This window comes from Macaca thibetana, chromosome 1 (genome assembly GCF_024542745.1).
Source record: "Macaca thibetana thibetana isolate TM-01 chromosome 1, ASM2454274v1, whole genome shotgun sequence".
Lineage (NCBI taxonomy): Eukaryota > Metazoa > Chordata > Mammalia > Primates > Cercopithecidae > Macaca > Macaca thibetana.
This window is the reverse complement of record NC_065578.1, coordinates 215,840,559-215,860,600: the sequence shown is the minus strand read 5'-3', so window position 1 is coordinate 215,860,600 and position 20,042 is coordinate 215,840,559. Positions and strand designations below refer to the sequence as shown.

General features: G+C 41.1%; 2 protein-coding genes and 1 pseudogene across 4 annotated transcripts in view; 1 reads left to right on the top strand and 2 right to left on the bottom strand.

The window, feature by feature from the left end:
• The window catches only part of CATSPERE (catsper channel auxiliary subunit epsilon), a 185,924-nt gene extending 180,674 nt beyond the window's left edge, over positions 1-5,250 (bottom strand). The window contains exon 1 of the mRNA XM_050784989.1: positions 5,104-5,250. The gene's annotated coding sequence lies outside the window, so the exon portion shown is untranslated. The remainder of the gene's footprint in view (positions 1-5,103) is intronic.
• LOC126951160 (40S ribosomal protein S2-like) overlaps positions 1-20,042 on the bottom strand; it is a 375,530-nt pseudogene that overhangs the window by 294,225 nt on the left and 61,263 nt on the right. The window lies entirely within an intron of this gene.
• The window catches only part of ADSS2 (adenylosuccinate synthase 2), a 43,813-nt gene continuing 29,112 nt past the window's right edge, over positions 5,342-20,042 (top strand). Inside the window, exons 1-2 of one of the 2 annotated variants that reach the window (XM_050785031.1) lie at positions 5,342-5,803; positions 19,359-19,461. In XM_050785031.1, the coding sequence (XP_050640988.1) occupies positions 5,621-5,803; positions 19,359-19,461 (286 nt within the window). In that variant the 5' untranslated portion in view covers positions 5,342-5,620. The remainder of the gene's footprint in view (positions 5,804-19,358; positions 19,462-20,042) is intronic. The other variant, XR_007724371.1, reaches the window with a different exon arrangement.

The following is a 20,042-nucleotide window of genomic DNA, read 5'->3' as shown; positions in this document are numbered from 1 at the left end:
GATCAGTGAGTGAGTTAATTCTAGGGGTGGAACCTAGGACACCAGACAGAAGTGAAGATAAGGCCTGTTTTCAGCATAACTAGGGGCATGGCTGTCCATGTGTCCCCACGCCTTATTTATAACCTAATGCTCCAAAGTAGGTAAATCAAACGATTTTCAAAAGTCCAAGGAACAGCCGGGCGCGGTGGCTCAAGCCTGTAATCCCAGCACTTTGGGAGGCCGACACGGGCGGATCACAAGGTCAGGAGATCGAGACCAGCCTGGCTAATACGGTGAAACCCCGTCTCTACTAAAAAATACAAAAAACTAGCCAGGTGAGGTGGCGGGCGCCTGTAGTCCCAGCTACTCGGGAGGCTGAGGCAGGAGAATGGCGTAGACCTGGGAGGCGGAGCTTGCAGTGAGCTGAGATGCGGCCACTGCACTCCAGCCTGGGCGACAGAGCGAGACTCCGTCTCAAAAAAAAAAAGTCCAAGGAACAATTTGACTTTAAAGCATTTAGCAAATCTGATCTCTGATCTTAATTTAGACTAAATGTCTATATTTTCATGACATTTTACCAATAATCTTTAAAGCTGTCTTTATTTCCAAAAGATTACTAAAGTCATGTGACTAAAAAGGCATTCAAGTTTCTATTTTTCCGACAAAATATGTGATGTAAGCGCTCATTTTTCTAAGGAAATTAATCAGAGCTTTTTTATATAAACGTCACACACCAGACAGAAGATTCAGCACTTGTAAGATTTTTCATTTGCCAGTTTTTTAATTGGATTACTGGCTTCATGGGGGAGCCCCTGGAGGAACAGGGCCAGGAAAGCTTGTGTTTCTAGGGCCAAATAAGCAGCAAATAAGCCACTGAAGGCAAAGACAGATTCTTAAAAATAAGGGTTCCGTTTTATACTGGATCCCGGATCCCAAGAGGAGGGAAATACTTCGAGAGAAGGCAGTGCAGTGCTTTTACCGACTGTGCATTTCATTGCAAGGCACCGCAAAGCCAATTAGTCCATTTGTAATTAGACCACCCCCCATGGGAGTCTCCTCTCTCTGTGGGGCAGGGGGAATGTTTCCATGTCTTCCAGGTGGCCAAAGCGTGCTTCTCTGATCCAAGTGTGCAAAGACTCAAGTATGCCTCCATAACTACTATCAGCCAACCTCTAAAACATATTTCCTACCTGGTTGTTACACACCAAAGCTCTCTCAGAATGAGAAGTAATTTCTGATACCCCTAAAACTCAAAACCATCAGATAACACAATGCAAAACAGAACAGAGCCTTTGATTTTGAGAGGGATCTATCTGTTTTTAATTCTCGGGGTTTCATGAGGAAAACAGAGCTTTCTTCCAAAACGGGGACTGTGGTGCCTCCTGTTTTTCCCAAGGAGTCCCAGGCTGCCGGAAGCTATCTCACGGCCTCTCGTGTGCATTAAGATAGGCAAAACAAAAAAGTGGAGGAAAATAATTCAGTTGACTGAGAAGGCAAAAAGATCTTTTTCCAGAAAAACAAGATCCAAGAAGACAGAAACATAAAGGCCTTTTAAATATATCTATAGCTGGTTTATCCACTTTTAATTAAGCTGACTCTTAACTATAGTGCTCTTAAAAAAACAAACCCTTAAAAATTTTATTACCCAACTTTAGCCATGCCAAGCGGCCAATATTTTTGGCTTTTGAATTCTACCACGGGTAACTTCCCATATGAAATTAATACATTTTAACTAAGGTTATAATTTAACCATGGACACACAGGTGTCTCAAAGAGATGGTAAGCAGTTTTTTTTTTTTCTACAAGATTTAGAATCTCCCCCAGGGTAGTTTAGAGAAAGGAAAATTCAAGACAGGAAATCAGAAGCTATCCATGGGGGCGGGGGAGGCGGGGAACCTCGATAAATGGCAAAGTTACATAAATAAAAAACCAGAGGGGAATCATTCTGGAAGCCAGGAATAGAACGCAGACCCCCACTGTCAAGAGGCAAAGCCTTAGCTACTGAGTTATACAGCACTGAGCAGTTTCTATTCTTTCCAGGAGCCTAAAGAAGCCAATTTCAAGCTTGCAAAGGCTTTTAACTGCTCAAGAAAATGTTTAGGGCTAACCTACAAATCTCCAAATTCCTGTCTTCCAGATGGCAGAAACCAAGAGAAAGTATCTCCACATGGTCACAAAGTTAAGCTCTTAAGGACACAATACAAGACAGAGAAATTTCACACAGTATTGGCTTCAGGGACCTGTAGTAAAGTTTGTAACTGACCAGCCTGCCAAGCTGGCTTGAAAAGCAGGCTTATAGGGGTCCTAAAGCCACGTTCTATCCTGTGGATACCCATCTCTCCACTACAGAACACAGAAAGACAAATTCTTAGCACAAAACTACACCAGATTTGCTACAGCCTAAGACTAGTCTCACAAATCCTTTTTTCTGTTCATCAAACCCTTGTAGAGGAGACAAACAGTTTACTATTTACTGAGAGACAGAGAGAGAGAGAGAGAGAGAGAGAGACCAGAAACTTGTCTGGTAAGAATTTCACACCCTTTTTGCCAACATACCAGATTTCCAGGTTCCCTTTCTCTGCAGCTTCCAGAAGAATGGAGTGGCTTTTGATGACCCTGCTTGCTTGTGCTATAGCTGTGGGGTTCCAGCCACTTTACAAGGGAAAGTCACCCTTTCCTGCTTTATGGAACCATAGACAAGATTCTTAATTTGCAAGATGCTGCCCAGAGGGCTGCGTGGAGAACCAAATTAACATTTTCCATCCCAGCAAAACACACATAACAAAACACATATTAGTCACCTCGTTCAGCACCCAGTATCAGCCTGGCAAAGCTCAAAACCTTTCTCCCGTTGGTCCCTGTTGTCTTTGATCCACTCCAGGTGGGGAGGGATGACCTCGGAATGGTAATTCACAATGGGGTCTCTGGGCAAAAGGAAGAGCAGATAGTCGCCCCAAGATAGGCCTGTTGAGCCTTCTCTAGGGCTCATCAAATGTGACCAGACAAATAAGGAGGGGTCTGAGTTAGGTCTGCTGGACTCCATCAGCAACCTCTTCTGAGATCCCTTCCACATAGACAAACACACACAAAGACGAGAGGACAGAGGCCTTCCCAATCAGATCCCTAACCAAGAACTCCAGGAGTATCCCTTCCCAACTATCCTCCTATTCTCCTTCTGAGAAACCTCTTTGTAATCTTCTGATTGAGGAGAAGTCTCCCAAACCTAGACTCTTCCTACTAGTTAGAGCCAACCGAGACCCTCCAGGAGCCGAACAGACACCCTGCAGTGGGGCTACAGACACCCCACCATAGGGCTACAGAACCAGTCGGGAGAAAGGAGGCATTGGCAGCATCTAGGATGCTCTCCAATCCAGACACCCCGCCACGCAATGGGGCTACAGACAGACACCCTGTGATAGGGTTACAGTTAAGGGACATCTCCCCAGGACTATTTCTCCATTGCAATTAAATCCATGCACACTGGGTTGGCAGCGCCCCGCCAGTAGAGAGAGTACCAGAGTCAGCCCCCAGTCCAAGAGAACTGGGTGTCCACCTGGGCAGGCTTCTGGATCCATCGCTGGAGGGGGGCCACTGAACCACAAGCAGGTAGCCACAACAGCAATCCCAGACACGCCCCCAAATTTGTAACCACCCAAGCAGTTCACCTTGTCCACTGCCGAGACAGGGTCGATTCATCAAGACAGGGGAATGGCAATAAAGAAATAGTAATTCATGTAGAGCTGGCTGCGCAGGAAACCAGAGTTGTTTTATTACTCCAATCAGTCTCCCATAAATGATTTTTAAAAATTGAATGGAAATGATTAGTAACATGTGCTTATTCAGTATCTACTATCTGCCCAGCACTACCTCGGGCATTTGAGTAGAAAGAAATAGATGGCATTCTCATTTCCAAAACGTTTGTGATCTTGTAATAAGGCCAAGATAGACACCAATTATCACATAGTATTATAATTAATTTGTTTACTAATCAATAGACCGAATAATTTGAATCCTTGAGGGCTGCAATTGTATCTTTATTTCTCCTATGTTATCAGTGCCCAGGACACTTAGTAAATAGCAGGTTCTCAATGTTCCTGACTTAACTCATTGACTAGAAATAAAATACTAAAGTGCGCTCTAGAGACCATTAGTGAACATACAGTATGTCCAGGCGATTTGGGAGATGGTACATGTAATGTGATTCTATTCCCACTTTTTTTCGAAGCACCTTTTATCAGAATTAAACATCATGGTTAATTTGTGTTGGAGTTGAAAGGGCATTAGATGAACAGTAGGTATACGCCAGAATCTAGTTACAACTGTAACTAAGAGACAGTGGAATCTACAGGAAGGACATGGGCTCTGGACTCAGATTATCGAAGTACCAATTCAGGCCTCACTAGGGCAAGTTACCTAGCTTTTAAATCCTGTAAAATAAGGATAATAGAGGATCACCTACCTTATATGGTTGTGGGGATTTAAAAAAAGAAAAGAAGTGCATGACAGTATCTGCATATATGTACTATATATGACATAGGTAATCCACTCCTCCTCTCTGAGCCTTTGTTATTACTGTGTAAAATGAGAATTAGGACTTTACTTGATTTATTGATTTCAGATCTCATGTCCTTTACCTTATCGCCTTACTGTTGAATTTTGTCTTTTTTTTTTTTTTGAGACGTTGTCTCGCTCTGTCGCCCAGGCTGGAGTGCAGTGGCCGGATCTCAGCTCACTGCAAGCTCCGCCTCCCGGGTTCCCGCCATTCTCCTGCCTCAGCCTCCCGAGTAGCTGGGACTACAGGTGCCGCCACCTCGCCCAGCTAGTTTTTTTGTATTTTTTTAGTAGAGACGGGGTTTCACCCTGTTAGCCAGGATGGTCTCGATCTCCTGACCTCGTGATCCGCCCGTCTGGGCCTCCCAAAGTGCTGGGATTACAGGCTTGAGCCACCGCGCCCGGCCTTGAATTTTGTCTTATTTGATCCCTGTCCCCATCTCTGTTACTTCCAGACTTTCAATTTCCAATTCTACACTTACACGTTCCGATTTTATGCTGTTTGTACTGAGAAATTCCACACTTTGTATTTTGTACACGTTCATTCCTTAATAAAGACAAATCCAGACAAACCTGCAGATGGCAGACACAGGGGCCCCAGAATACGCCGCCGCAGCCCAGAGCGTTGCGTGCTGGGAGTTGTAGTCCGACGCTCTACACGCGCCTCCGCGCCTCTCCAGTTTGAAAGCGAGAGGTAGAGCGGGTAGGCGGGGTGCTGAAGGAGAAGCGCTCTCGAAGCCCCGCCCCTGACCTTTTCCGCTCGCGAGGTTCGCACAGGAGTGGCGCGCCAGGCCGCGGAAGGGGCGTGGCCTCGGTCCGGGGTGGCGGCGGTTGCCGCCACCAGGGCCTCTTCCTGCGGGCGGTGCTGCCGAGGCCGGCCTGCGCGGGGCAGTCATGGTCCCCCATTGAGCGGGCTGTGGCGGAGAGCGGGGCGGGGACTGGCTGGAGGGTGGCGGCCCGGCGGGGCGGGGGCGGGGCCGGCCTCTGGCTCCTTCTTCCTCCGCATGTGGCTGGCGGCCGCAGAGCAGTTCGGTTCGTTCACTCCTCGGCGGCCGCCTCTCCCTCGGGCTCTCCTCGCGTCACCGGAGCCATGGCGTTAGCCAAGACCTACCCGGCGACATCCTCCCTGCCCAACGGCGATTGCGGCCGCCCCAGGGCGCGGCCCGGAGGAAACCGGGTGACGGTGGTGCTCGGTGCGCAGTGGGGCGACGAAGGCAAAGGGAAGGTGGTGGATCTGTTGGCGCAGGATGCCGACATCGTGTGCCGCTGCCAGGTGAGGCGACGGGCCTCTCACGGGAGGCTGGGCCCGGGAGCTCGGGCTGCCTGGCACCTGGTGCCCAGGAACTCGGACCCAGGACCCGGATCCACTGGCCAAAATGAGGTGTCACCTTGAGGCTCTCTCCTCCTGTCCTGAGCTGCGGCGACGTGGAGAAATGGCGGGAGGTCGGGGACCCCTGACCTGGAGCGTCGAGTGAAACTTGGGGTGGTTCTGGAGGAAAAGGTGGGCTGGCGGGGAGCCTTTGAGAGATGCGCGATGCCTGGGGACTTGCAGTTTGGCGTCTGGGGACTGGTGCTCCGCCCCGGGACTGAGGCCAGGGTGGAGGTGGGATGCGGTCCGAGTTTGAGGAGCTACCGCCCGAGGCCTGCTCCCAACTCTTCCGACTGCGGGCGGAGACCCGGCGCGACGGCAGAGTCTCCCCATCACCGCCCCCCACCCCGCCCAGGGCGGCGGAGTGGGAGTGGATTGTTTCGAAATGTCCTGAAACCCAGACTCGCCGATCCCCCGTCTGCAGGACTGTGGCATGCAGTGTTTTGCTTCCTCTGGTCCACTTTGTTGACATCCAAACCCACCCACCTCTGGGCTTTGGACTGTTGTTTTAGGGCCCTGAGTTTCTTGTTTTTGTTTTTACAATGTGCTCCGTACCTTAAAGTTAAGGAGAAACTACTTTTACTAGTTGGTCCCAGAGGAAGGAATCCCTTCTCTGTTGAAAAAAAGTAAATACATGGATATCAAATTGAGTCTTTAGAAATAAATATTTGCATTGCCAAGGTGACATCGAAAGTGCACTTTCGGAAAACGAGGTGGTAATGAACTTCTAACGGGAGACACGTGGTTTTCGATGTAAGCTTTCTTCCTATTTGTCGTTTCCTTTGAACCAACATACAGGGGAGGCCTTTGTGAAGGCTCTCAGATAACTCTCTCCAGCTTCAAAATTCTAAGTAGATGAGTAATAACCACGTTCAAAACAAAGCATAATTTAATATTTGAAGTTAACTGCTGTCTGTTTAGGTTGCAAGAGTATTTGTTTTTGAACATACATGGCATGATATGATGGTGCCATGCTGTATATGTTCTAGTAAGTCATAGGCCCCCTTGAATACCATTCTGAGCATGCAGAAACAGTGAAATCACAGGTATATAGAAGAGCTAAATGCAAATACTGCAAATATTCTCTGATTTACCTTGTTTCATTTTGTTTTGTTTTCATGCAGAAATCCACCCTGTCCATTCTGAAATAGCTGTTACACTAATTGCCTCTTAGGAAACCGTCACTACCACCTCTCCCTCCTTCCCTTCCAGCCTATTACTTCTCCACCCCTCTGGCAACACACTTTGTACCTTAGCACTCTGGAGGGTATTGCCATTGAATTCCTGCCCCACACTTTCTTAGGAAATACTCCAGAAATCCAGCCTTTACCTACCTTTTGTCTTACATTCAGATCTGGTCATGCTGTGGGGAAGACGCACCAGAACGCCGAACTTTCTTGCTGTCTAGAAGCGGAGAGAGGCGGAGGCCTGTGTGTCTCCTTCACTGACATCTTGAAATCTTTACGTGGAAGTAGCTCAGGTTGAGCTACACTATGGGTTGTAAGAAGGTTTGGAGAACACAACCATTATGGTATTTATTCTAAAGGATTCTCAATTTAATATTCTATCGAGAAATATTAGAAGTAGTTTGTAGCTTGGAGAAGGTGTTACTAATGTTACCAAGAAAGTAGTCTTGAAGTCGTGGACCGACCTGATCTGATGCCCTTGGAAAGTCTAGAGAAGTGATTGAGAAGGAACTAAGTTTGGCTTTAAAATGTTACCTGAAGATAGTGGAGAAACAAATGAGGGGCCCTGTTAGGCAGACTTCCCTCATCTATATGTTTTTGACCTAACTACCTTCCTTATAGAATCCTTATGTTCTTCTAGTGCCTTTTAAGAGTGTATCATTAGGATTCTTTATTAGTCTTGTTAGCAAAAAATAGATGAGTAATGAATAGATTTAAGCATTATCTCTTTTGTGATTTACCTTGGTAACTTTGTATTATTTGGTTAGCCCTAGTAAGCTGGCATCTACTTAATGAAGTTCTCCTAGGTTTTAAAATTGGAATGTTGGAGTTCTTACTGAGTGTGTATAGAGAGCTGGAAAAAATCAACAGTAAGACATTGTGAGCTTGGATTGCCTTGTCTGATGTCTTAAGTTTTGTGTGTTAGTGAAAACATGTCCTTTGTTAGAGTTTAATATATTCTGCCATATTGATGTCATGAGTTCAAATTTTATTCAGCACTGTTTCTCCAGAAATGATGTACACATAATGTATCCATATTTCACCAGTAGAATCATAAGGACTTTCTCCCAACATAAAATATAGTTTTAAAAAGAAAAACTGGCATTGCATTTAATGATAAATTTTAATATATAAAATGCCTTTTTGGAAACACTAGATGCAAACCCAATGGCATTTTCACTCTTACAGCGCTTAAGGCCTGTGTTGTTCAGATTCAGGATTTATGGGAAGTTATTTATAACTTGGTAGGTTCCCCAGATCCGTAAATATGTAGCACTTACATCAAAGGACAGCCACTACTGATGCCTTAATTTTAAATCAATATTTATTTTAAGAAGAAGAGAGAAGAATTAAATAGAGGCCCAACCCTGGGTACAGGTCATTCATCTAGTAAACACTGAGTATGTTCAGGGGATCACTTAGCCTGGGAGTCAAAAATCTGAAAAAGGCAGGGATTGTGCCTACAAGGAGCTCACAATCTGGGGGACAAGTGCTGTGTAAGCAAAAATATTGAGAAGGTCGGGATGGAGAAAGGTACTAGCCTAAGTGTTTCAAGGGATTAAAGTATGGGACCAAAAAGGTCCCTTTCTGGCATCACAGAAGGAAGTCTAATACTGTTTTTTCCCAAATTCTCTCAAAGTAAAATACTGTGCTTTGGTTTCTTTATTTTGCTGAGTAGAAACTACAGAAACTTCTTAACTGTAGTAGTTTATACCAGGCTTTAAGCAAAGGCTTATTCATTGTTTTTGAGGAAAGTAAGTTTGGTGGTCTTGGTTATAATGACACACACGAAGTTGCCTGTGATCAGGAAAGGCTAGAGCAGTATTCCCTGTGTTTTCTCTCCAAGGCTTTAAAGCCAATACAAAAAGAAAATACTAAAGTTAGTTATAAGGGAAGGCAGACCCCATCACTTGATATATGTTTTTAAAAGCTTGCTGTAAAAATAAACATACTGAAAAACTACTACTCTTTTCTAGCTAGATACAAGTATCTGCTGAAGATCTGAAACCACTATTAGTAAGTGTTAAAGAAGCATAAAAGACATACCAGCAGCAAACTGAGACTTTCTCCTTGAAATAAAAGGTGAAAGGTAATTTAAAAGAAAATGTTAGTATTATTTAATGCCTTGACCTTGTACAGCTAAAATGATCTGCCAGGATAGTAGGTAATTAGCATTTAAGGTAAGCCATTCTTCCAGGTTTATAACAATTGCTATTTCCATTTTCTGATTCTTTTTGTATCATTTATAGCATTTCCCTAGTATATAAGTATTTACCAATGTCTGTTATACTATACTTGGTTAAATCTTGTTCTGTTTGGTTACTGTGGTTTCTCTACCAGAATGTAAATTTTCTCAAAAGGGGGACTTCGTTTTTTTGTTCTGTAGCGCCTAATACTATATGAAGCAGAAGGGAAATACTCAACCAGTGTATTCTGGGTGGCAAGATCACCCCTAGAAATTTATTTGAAATAAGTAATAGTAACCCTTTCTTGTAATTGTTTTAACATCTCTCTGGACAGTTTAATTGACTGGTGACATACATTTAAGGTGGAATTCCTAGCATTCCTTGGATTAACATTTGTTGCTTAGTTTTTTAGCTGGAATGTTTTACATTGTACCATTCAAAGGCTTTGTTTATATTAAAATCTTATTTCTTGTTTCTAGGAGAAAATAGGTAACTGATATTTATCTCTTTTTCATGTATCTCCTGAACTATTTCAATTGAATGCCATGTAGGGTTCTAATAACTAGCTTTTCTCCGCTGAGGACAGTAAATCTCAATGTTCAGTCAATGAGGATGTCCTAGGTTGCTATTTCAGTTAGTAAATATAGTATCCTGTCAGCTCTGCTTTTGAGGCATGAGTTTTTATATGTATATGAGACCATCTCAGTGGTGTCTGATCAAAATTATTCTGTTTCTTTAACTTTGGTAGGAATGGATGGGTTTGTTGGATATTTTCAAGTATCTCTAAGAAAAACTGTTGCCTAGAGCAAATCTAGAATGAACCAATAAATTGATATGTACTTAGTAGCTTTCTTGCTGTAACTGGATACGAATCCAGCTGTCTTACTTCTCAGGGACTGTGTCAGATGTTGACACCGAAGATTAGTGTGGACTAAATAATGATAAATAAAAATTGGTGACTATTATACTTTTATCAACAGAAACATCAACATTCAGTATTGCCTACTGAAAGCAATGAAAACAATAAATGAAGCGGGGAGTTCCTGTGGCTACTCTGGCTCTGGGATGGGATAGTTCTTTACATTGAACCAAAATTTATATTTGATTCACATAATAAAATTCTTTTTAAAAAAGAGGCTCCATGAGATTTCTGAAAATGAGATTTTTGTCTATATTAAGTTTTAACATCTTTTTTAAAGGAAGAATTTTATTAGTAAGAAAACTTTTTGACTTGAAATCTCTAGTTTAATTTCAGTGTGTTTTTAAGAAGATATTTTCATGAATGTATTTAGGTGAATTTTTATCAAACATTCACAAAGAGCTGTGTGATATCATTGGTTTATACATTTTTGGTTGGATGTCTTATGCTCTCAGCTATGACCCTGGTTTGGTGAGTGTGAAAGAATATTAGAGTTTGGTAGCCAGAGTCTAAAGCTTCTTAATTAGGAACCTAAGATCCTCTCAGGCAATGCCTCCTTCCACTTTCATTGTGAGAAGTTATTTCATAATGGTAATGTAAGGTCTAAAATATAAGGTATCTGAGGTTTTCATCATTTGTGAAATGTGTATGAAACTAGAAGGTAACTATAATCATGCAAAGTAAAGTGGATACTTTTAAACCTTTAATGGATAACTGAGCTTGGATATCTTTGCTAAAAAGAAATTAAGATACCCTGTATATTTTTTTCTCTTCCTATCTAGTGTGTCTGGTTACTGATGAGTAGTTAAATTTGATCAACTTGCTGGTAGTAACTTAACCTGCTCTACTTTGGAATCATAAGCTAATTGCAGTTATGTGAATGCTTTCGTGAAAGAACAATCTTCATTTATAACTATTGCTGTGGATTGATAAGTGCTTTAGTTTTGGTGAATGGTAACATGTTTTGTCTGGAAAGGAGGAGATACAGATCTTACAATCTTTACCCTGAAAGCAGCATAGATAATAAGCATTGACTCCAAAGATTTTTAGGCTCTTAAGAAGCTTGAAGACTAAACAGAAAAGTAGCAACCCCTTTTCAGTTGCTGAAATAGTTTAGGGGCACGGGATCTGAGACATTGCTGCTGTCTACTGTAATCCATAGTGGTCACTGACTTCCTGATGTTCATTTTGAGCTCTGTGATTACAGTATGTTGTTTTCATGTATTCAAAGCAAAAGGACAAAGATAAGACACAGAGGCCTAACTAAGTAGCCAGAAAAATGCTTCTGGGCTTTGTGCATGAAGTTGTTAGCCCTTGACACTTGGGCCTGTATTCTGGAAAAGAGACCATTGTTTCAGGTCTACAACACTGAGGATCATTCACTGCCTTCATCTCTCCACCACACAGATACCAAAAATGTATGTTCAGAAAAGCATTTTATCAACTCAGAAATATGACTTATTTCTAGGAAAAAAAAAAGTTCAAAAAATTATATTTGCAGGAGTGAAGAAAGGAGTGATTTGGGGAAGGAGAAGGCCCAGTAGCAAAACCAAGTTAAGAATCAAAAGTCACTTTTGTAGACTAATATCATTTAATTCCTTTCCAACCTTTTTTTTTTTTTTTTTTTTAACCTCCCCTGGACCTTTGGAGCTTCTTAGCTAGAAGCTTATACATATTAGCATTTCCTGATCCAAAATTTTATTCTATAATTGGATTTGACAGCCTCTGGTTCTGAGGAGTCATGGAAAGAACATTCAAAACACTTGTCTTTCCGACTTCTGTAAACTTAACATCAAATTAGGAAGAAAAGGAATGCATGGAAAACGAGAACAGTTGCAAAATAACTAAATACTGTTATATCATTCCTATATCCTGCAGTAATGCTTTAAAGTGTTGTCCTTGACAGCATAAAATGTTATTAATATCTAGCAATTAATCATTTTAATATTCAGTTTTACTAGTACAAGATGTAAACTCAGCAAGGGGTATATATACTATGTTGTAGTAAGTTTGTTTTGTGAACCGTTTGTGTTCTTTGTTTGCAAGCAATGGAAAGAAACTAACTCAAGCAAAATGGGGATTTGTTTAAAGGAAGAGCAGGATGGTGGCCTGAGATGAAGGCTGCACCTGGAATCTCAGCAGCTAGAACTGGCAGCCTGTTTCTTTAGGATGCTTCCCGTAGGTGACAGGCGTCTCAGACTGCTACTGCTTTCCTCCTCAGTACTCAAATTCAGATTCCCAAGGGGGAGGAGCTGACTGGCTCAGGTTGAAACATGTTTCCCTGCCTGGATCAGTTTGCTGTGGCTGGGGAGATGATTCCTATGATTTACAAGTAAGGGAAAAGGAGGGGGACTGAGCATGCAAAAGCTCTAAGTAACCTGGAGTTAATTTTGTATGGGAAAATAAGGTATGAGGAAGCATTTGTTCTGGATTGTTCCTATTTGTAAATTATTTTCCAACAGTCTAATATGCTATTGACCTGTAGTGCTTTTCTGGAAGAAAAAATAGGGTTAAATTGGTTTGTATTATTTTAACCTTAATTAAAATAATGAAAATCAGCTATGTATTGATTGTAAAAACTAAAAGCATACACCTGAAACTTTGCTTTTCAGCTTTGAGAGCATAGAATTTTAGTCCTGGTTTTTGTTTCTGTCATGATGTTCCAGTTTATTTCATAGCTCTGTGATGAGATACATTTTTTCCTGGTAATTAAGAAGCTTATTTAATATTTTCTTTGTATTTAATCTTAATGTAAGAATAACAGTCAAAGAAAATTGATAAAATATATATTATATTAGGGGATGTTTTATGACCGCAATTGAATTTTCTTTCCTATATTGTTCACCCTAATAAAATTAACGGTGATATTTAATATAAGAGCATCATATAAGGCATTATAAGCTTGTGCTTTTCCTCAAAGAAACCTGCCGCAGAGCTACTTGTGGACTTACGCTGTTTTTTGTTTCTTGGGGGGTTGGAGAGGGGTATATTTCAGAATTAAAATGGTTTAAAAATTGGCCTCAACATGAAAGCCTGCCTTGCAGTGTTGTGGCACTGATGGAAGTGTGAATGTGAAGGCGGTGTTAGCACGTGGCTGGAGAGCCACTCTGCCACTCTGCCTCCCTCCCTCCTTCCCTGCCTCCCTGCCACGTGGCTTGTGAGGAGCCACGTACCTTTCTGTGCCTAGGCCTCCCCATCTGTGGAATGGAGTCAGTACCACCTACTTCATAGGGATGTTGTGAGGACTGAAAAGAACAATGTCAACTGTTTTTAATACTCAGATGCAAGGATGATGTCAGTGAAATCTGTACTGTATAAAGGCTACACAAAAATGGACAGACATTTGGTTAACTGTGGCAGATACCAAAAATGTATGTTCAGAAAAGCATTTTACCAACTCAGAAATATGACTTATTTCTAGGAAAAAAAAAGTTCAAAAAATTATATTTGAGATTTATTACTAAATATTTTCCCTGTTGGATGTAATTGATCCAGAGACAACGTTGAGATTCCACAGCCCTTTGTTTATATAACTATTAATTGAACATATTCTATTTTTTTTTAAGTAGTATAGAATATACAGCTATGGTAATGGAAAGTATTTGTTAAATGCTACAAGAGTGACTGGGATCATAAGTGTTATGGGAGTTTGACAAAGAAGCAGGAGGTAATTAGTGTAACTGTTCATGTGATTATAAGATTCATACTTTTGTGGAAGATAACTGATCAAGCTTGGTTTGTGGAAAATTGGGATTGAAAAGGAAATTGTATGTTTCCATTAGAAGTAGAACAACAACAACAAAATATCTCCCATCATTTATTTGGTACTATCTGGCCTCCCCAGTGCTACCCAGGAGAATCATGGAACATGATTAATCAAACACATCCTTGCTGTTGCTCATCCTGGCACATACTACATGGAGTTGCCCATGGGCCCATGTAGGAGCAGCTCCATCTGCCCTTATAATATGTGGGTGGGAGACTGAGGGGTGCTCGTATTTGAAACTGGTTTTGGTTGTGGTGCTCATATTTGAAATTCTTTGTTTTGCTGTCTGCTAATACGTGACCTCTCCTTGGACCAGTGTAATCTCTGTTTGAGGACAATTGCCTGAAGTCCCAAGGTGGATAATCTGAATATTTTAGGTTTGGCATCCAAATAGGCACTTTAAATTTGAAGCTTTGTCTGTTGCATTTTATAAAATACAGTATACTAAAACTTGTTTCGTATATAGATTACCTCATGAAGAAACTCCTTATGAGCAGCTCCTTCTCAGTTCACCTCAAGACCCTTCTGCATAGTGTACGTTTCGAGATTAAAAGTTATGCCCCAACTGCCCCCCAGAGCACTAGTGACCAAATAGAAATCAGACTTAGATATTTTCCTCTAAATCCTACGTAGGATAATCTAGGGTTTTTCTGGGTATATTTAACCATATTTACACACTGAAACAATTTAAATGATATTTAAACCATATAATAATCAATGTAATACTGGTTATTGAAAAATGTTGATATTTTTCAATAACTAATATTTGGATGAGCAAACTTTATACCACCGTGTGACTTTAAGTCTTTTACTGCTGAACTTTCCAGCTTGCACTACCTATAAACTTGGACAAACTTAAGGAGTTAAGCCAATTTTTCCTTCTAAAGTCATCCATCACAACCATCTGCCTAAAAAATTATGTGTGTGTGTGTGTGTGTGTGTGTGTGTGTCTAGAGCAACCATTGCCTCTTTATTATGGTTAATTCCATCATTACTACCTGTCTTGGTAAAATATTAGCTAAGAGAGTAAGCTTTTGTTGCACAAAAAGAACATTGTCATGCACTGCCAGTAATAATTGTCAAATAATAATTCATCAAATGATTATATTAATATATCTATAAAAGTAATTTTATGTAAATTAGGAGACTTACTTTAAGGGTCTACTCCAAAAATTAGAGTAGTTTATTTTTAACCTTGAGCAAATGATGAAATTTTAAAAACTTGTTTTTTGGGGGATTTTTTTGAGACAGAGTCTTGCTCTGTCGCCCAGGCTGGAGTGCAGTGGCGCGATCTCGGCTCACTGCAAGCTCCACCTCCCGGGTTCACGCCATTCTCGTGCCTCAGCCTCCTGAGTAGTTGGGACTACAGGTGTGCACCACCACCCCGGCTAATTTTTTATATTTTTAGTAGAGACAGGGTTTCATCATGTTAGCCAGGACAGTCTCAATTGCCTGACCTCGTGATCCACCTGCCTCGGCCTCCCAAAGTGCTGTGATTACAGGCGTGAGCCACCGTGCCTGGCCAAAAAACTGGTTTTAAAAAAATAAACTGATTGTAGCTGGACAGGGTGGCATGCACATGTAGTCTCAGGGACTCAGGAGGCTGAGGCAGGAGGATTGCTTGAGCCCAGGAATTCAAGGCCTGCTTGGGCTATAGTGAGACCCCATCTCTAAAAAAAAACCTGATTTGGCTTTGATAATAATACCTTATTTGTTGTCTCAAAATTACCAAATACTTTATAACAACTTAGTAAAAATTTATTAAACTTAGTAATTTGTAACAAGAGGAACTGAAATACAGGTAAGAATTACCCTGTACGTTATTTTTAAAAGACTAAATTAAGATAAATAATGTTCTTTTGGTGTATACTATATGTCCTAGGATTCTATCAGAATTGATGATAAAATTACACAAGTGTGAAATAATAATACATACTAGGAAGTTTATTACAAGATTGTTTATAGTAGCAAAAGATTGGAAACAGGCCGGGCGCGGTGGCTCAAGCCTGTAATCCCTGCACTTTGGGAGGCTGAGACGGGGGGATCACGAGGTCAGGAGATCGAGACCAACGCGGCTAACCTGGTGAAACCCCGTCTCTACTAAGAAATAACAAAAAAACTAGCCGGGCGAGGTGGCGGGCTCCTGTAGTCCCAGCTACTCGGGAGGCTGAGGCAGGAGAATGGCGTAAACCCGGGAGGCGGAGCTTGCAGTGAGCTGAGATCCGGCCACTGCACCCCAGCCTGGGCGACAGAGCGAGACTCCGTCTCAAAAAAAAAAAAAAAAAAAAGATTGGAAACACTCTGAATGCCTCTCATTATGGGACCAGTATAATAAGTTATGATATATGTACATATACAAAAGGATAAAATACAACTGTTAAAAGAATGAGATGATTCTCTTTGCAAGGTTATGGAAGTACGCAAGCTGCCCACCTGTATATAATTTGCTACCATTGTATATGTAAAATAAAACAGTACATATGTTTTGTATGCAAAAATCACTTCAGGAAAGACACCAAAAACTTGTGCTAACTGGTTGTCTTACAGCAAGGGCATGAGAAAGGCTTCACATTTTACTGTGCATACTTCTGTGCCATTTGGTGTCTGTATCATATGTGGGAATTTCCTATTTAAAAATAAATAATAAAAACTAATGCACCTGTTTCCTTTTTGGTGTCACCTGAAGGTGTTGCCCATCATCCCTGTTTCTGTCTGCCTGTGCCTTTCCAAAGTGTGTCTTACAGATTTTAGTCCAACACTGCCAAGTTTTTTTATTTTAAATATATGCCATACCTTAGTCTTCAAAGAGTTCTTTGCTTTATACAATGCAAAACACCATGTAAATAGGTACTTGCTTTTTGAAGATTTTTTTTTTTAGCAGGGCCAATTTTTCTAGCATTTTTGTGACCTCATAATTGGTGATGATTTGGTAAAAGTAGTAACATTCAATTTGTTAAAAATAACCTTGTGGATCGGGCAGAATGGGGGAAGATGGTCAGACAGAACCCTTTACCAATTGTTCTCCCACAGGAACACCAGATTTAATAACTACCCACACAAAAAAGCACCTTCATAAGAACCAAAAATCAGGTACCTGGTTTTAACTTCCTATCACTGAAAGAGGCATGGAAGAGGGTAGGAAAGACAGTCTTGAATTGCTGATACCACCCCTTCCCCACCCCCAGCAACCATGGGGCACTGAGAGAGAATCTGTACGCTTAGAGGCAGGAGAATGCAGTGATCCTAGGACTTTGCATTGGAACTCAGTGCTGCCCTTGTCACAACAGAAAGCAACACTGGGCAGAACTCAGCCAGACCAGCCCTTACCAGAGGGGAAGTGCCCATCCTAGTGGTCAGAACCTGAGTTCCAGCAAGCCTAGCCAGCACATGCTAAAGTGCTCTGGGGTCCTAAATAAATTTGGAAGATAGTCTGGGCCACAAAGACTGCAGTTCTTGGGCAAGTTCCGGTGTTGTGCTGGACTTGGAGCCAGTGGACTTGGGGGGCATGTGACCTAGTGAGACACCAGCCAAGATAGCCAAGGGAGTGCTTGTGCCCCCGTTCCCCCAACCCCAGGCAGCACAGCATGCAGCTCCAGGAGAGGCTTCTTCCCTCCACTTGAGGAGAGGAGAGGGAAGAGTCCGGAGGATTTGGTCTTGCAATTTGGATCCCAGCCACAGTAGGACAGGGTACTGGGGGAAGTCCTGAGCTCCCCATCACAGGCCCTAGTTCCAGCACAAATATCTAGACATACCCTGGGCCAGAAGAGAAGTTGCTGCCTTGAAGGGAAGGACTGAGTTCTGGCAGGATTCATTACCTGCTAGCTAAAAAGCCCGTGAGCCTTGAATAATTAGCAGGCAGATATCTACCCAGACAGATAAGGAAAATGTGGTACATAAATAAAGTGGAGTACTATTCAACCAAAAAAAGAATGAAATCCTCCTGTCATTTGCAACAACGTGGATGGAACTAGAGGTCATTATGTTACGTGAAGTAAGCCAAGCACAGAAAGACAAACTTCACATGTTCCCACTTATTTGTGGGAGCTAAAAATTAAAACAATGGAACTCATGGAGATAGAGAGTAGAAGGATGGTTACCAAAGGCTGGGAAAGGTAGTGGTAAGAGTTGGGGGTGGGGTGGGGAGATGGTTAATGGGTGTACAAATATAGTTAGATAAAAATACATGTAGTATTTGACAGCACAACAGGGGACTACAACAGTAATTTATTATACATTTTTAAATAGCTCAGAGTATAATTAGATTGTAACACAATGAAAAGATAAATGCTTGAGTTGATGGATACCATATTTACCCAGATATAATTATTACTCATATGCCTGTATCAAAATATCTCATGCGCCACATAAATATATGCACTACTACGTACCAAGAAAAATTAAAAATGAAAGAAAAATAGCCTCGTGATCAGCCCTCATTCTCAGGCAATATAGTTTTGATTGGTATTTTTTGTTATAGAAGGATGTTGTTAAAGTTTTTATTTGTTGCAAATACATCCCGAGTTTACTTTTAAAAGTCTGTTAATGTTGTATAGAAGTTTAAACATATATGTAATCAGCTGACAAGTGTGAAAACTTGTGTTTTCTTCCATGTTTTTTAAACATATAAATTAGAAAAGTTATCTGGTTACTTAATATTTAGTCTCCTTTGTACCTAATTTTTGTAATTTGACTTTTTCCATTTTGTTATTTCTGCATAAGCTTCGTAGAAAGCAAATTTCATCATGAGTTTATAGTATGATTCTCAGTGTTAGCAGTTCCTTGATGCACGATATTATTTTATCCAGAGATGAGCAGGTTCTGGGGATCTGTCACTAACCAAACCTAAAAGACTGGTATATAAATTAGAGGCCAAGGATAACCAATATTTGGGGGAGATTCTTGTTAAGTCCATGTAAGAATACAAATTTCAGGTCACAGAGTTGCTTGACAGAGTCTGAAGACGATGGGAATTATATGCATATTTACATCAAGTTAGGGTAACTGGATAGATTACTCTTCTCTTAGAGATTTTTTTGTGTGTAGATGGAATATCATGGTTAGTTAGATTGCCATAATCCTCCATAGCCAAAGACAGACTAACTGCTCTATGTATTTTTTTCACTTTTTTCCGTCTTTTAAGAAGGAGTATGATTTTCTGTCTTTCAGAAACCTGAATTCCCCAATGTCCATATTCTTTCAGAATAATCACTCAAGTGTACTACAGTGGGGAAAGGAGACAGCCAAACTATTTTAAAGCCTTTCACGAATCAGTAAAGGTGGCAAATATTTGGACTCTCTTAAGTTGACCTTTTGGCAGGAAGTCATTAATTCACTTTGGAAGGAGATATGTTATTTGTCACGTTTATCATCAAACTTAGTTTTCCCCTGTCTTATATTTTAGGGTGGAAATAATGCTGGCCATACAGTTGTTGTGGATTCTGTGGAATATGATTTTCATCTCTTACCCAGTGGAATAATTAATCCAAATGTCACTGCATTCATTGGTAAGTATATAAACTGAGCTGCATGGGGATTCCCCCCACCAATTGATAATGGCATTCATTTTTTATCATCAAAACTGATTTCATCTCTCACTAACCAGGTGGTTCATTGATCTCTTACTAATTTTGACCTTGATACCTTCTGGAATATACCTGACTTTGGCTATTTGTCACTGTAAGGTGTTTTAACAGTAATACTTTTTGGAATGATTACTTTGCATTCATTTGTGCTCACTGACAATCTTAATTCTATAAAGAAGTATTAGATCATCGAATCAGTTTTCCAAATACTTGTTTTCCCCAAATACTTTCAACCATGACTCATAGTAAGAAATACGAGAGGTTCATGAGTTTATTTTGAACCCTTACAATACATGATGCAATCTGATCTTTTCTACTCTACTTTTTAATTTTTAAAAATCCTTATCACAACCTACTAAATTGACTTGTGACCTGATAGGGTGTGATTCCCCAACCTGAAAGATACTGATTTAGTGTGTACTGTGACCATGTTCCATTTGCTTAAAATTAACATAGTTTCCTTCAAAAACATATTTCACTTTGTTTCCAAGAAATTTTCAACT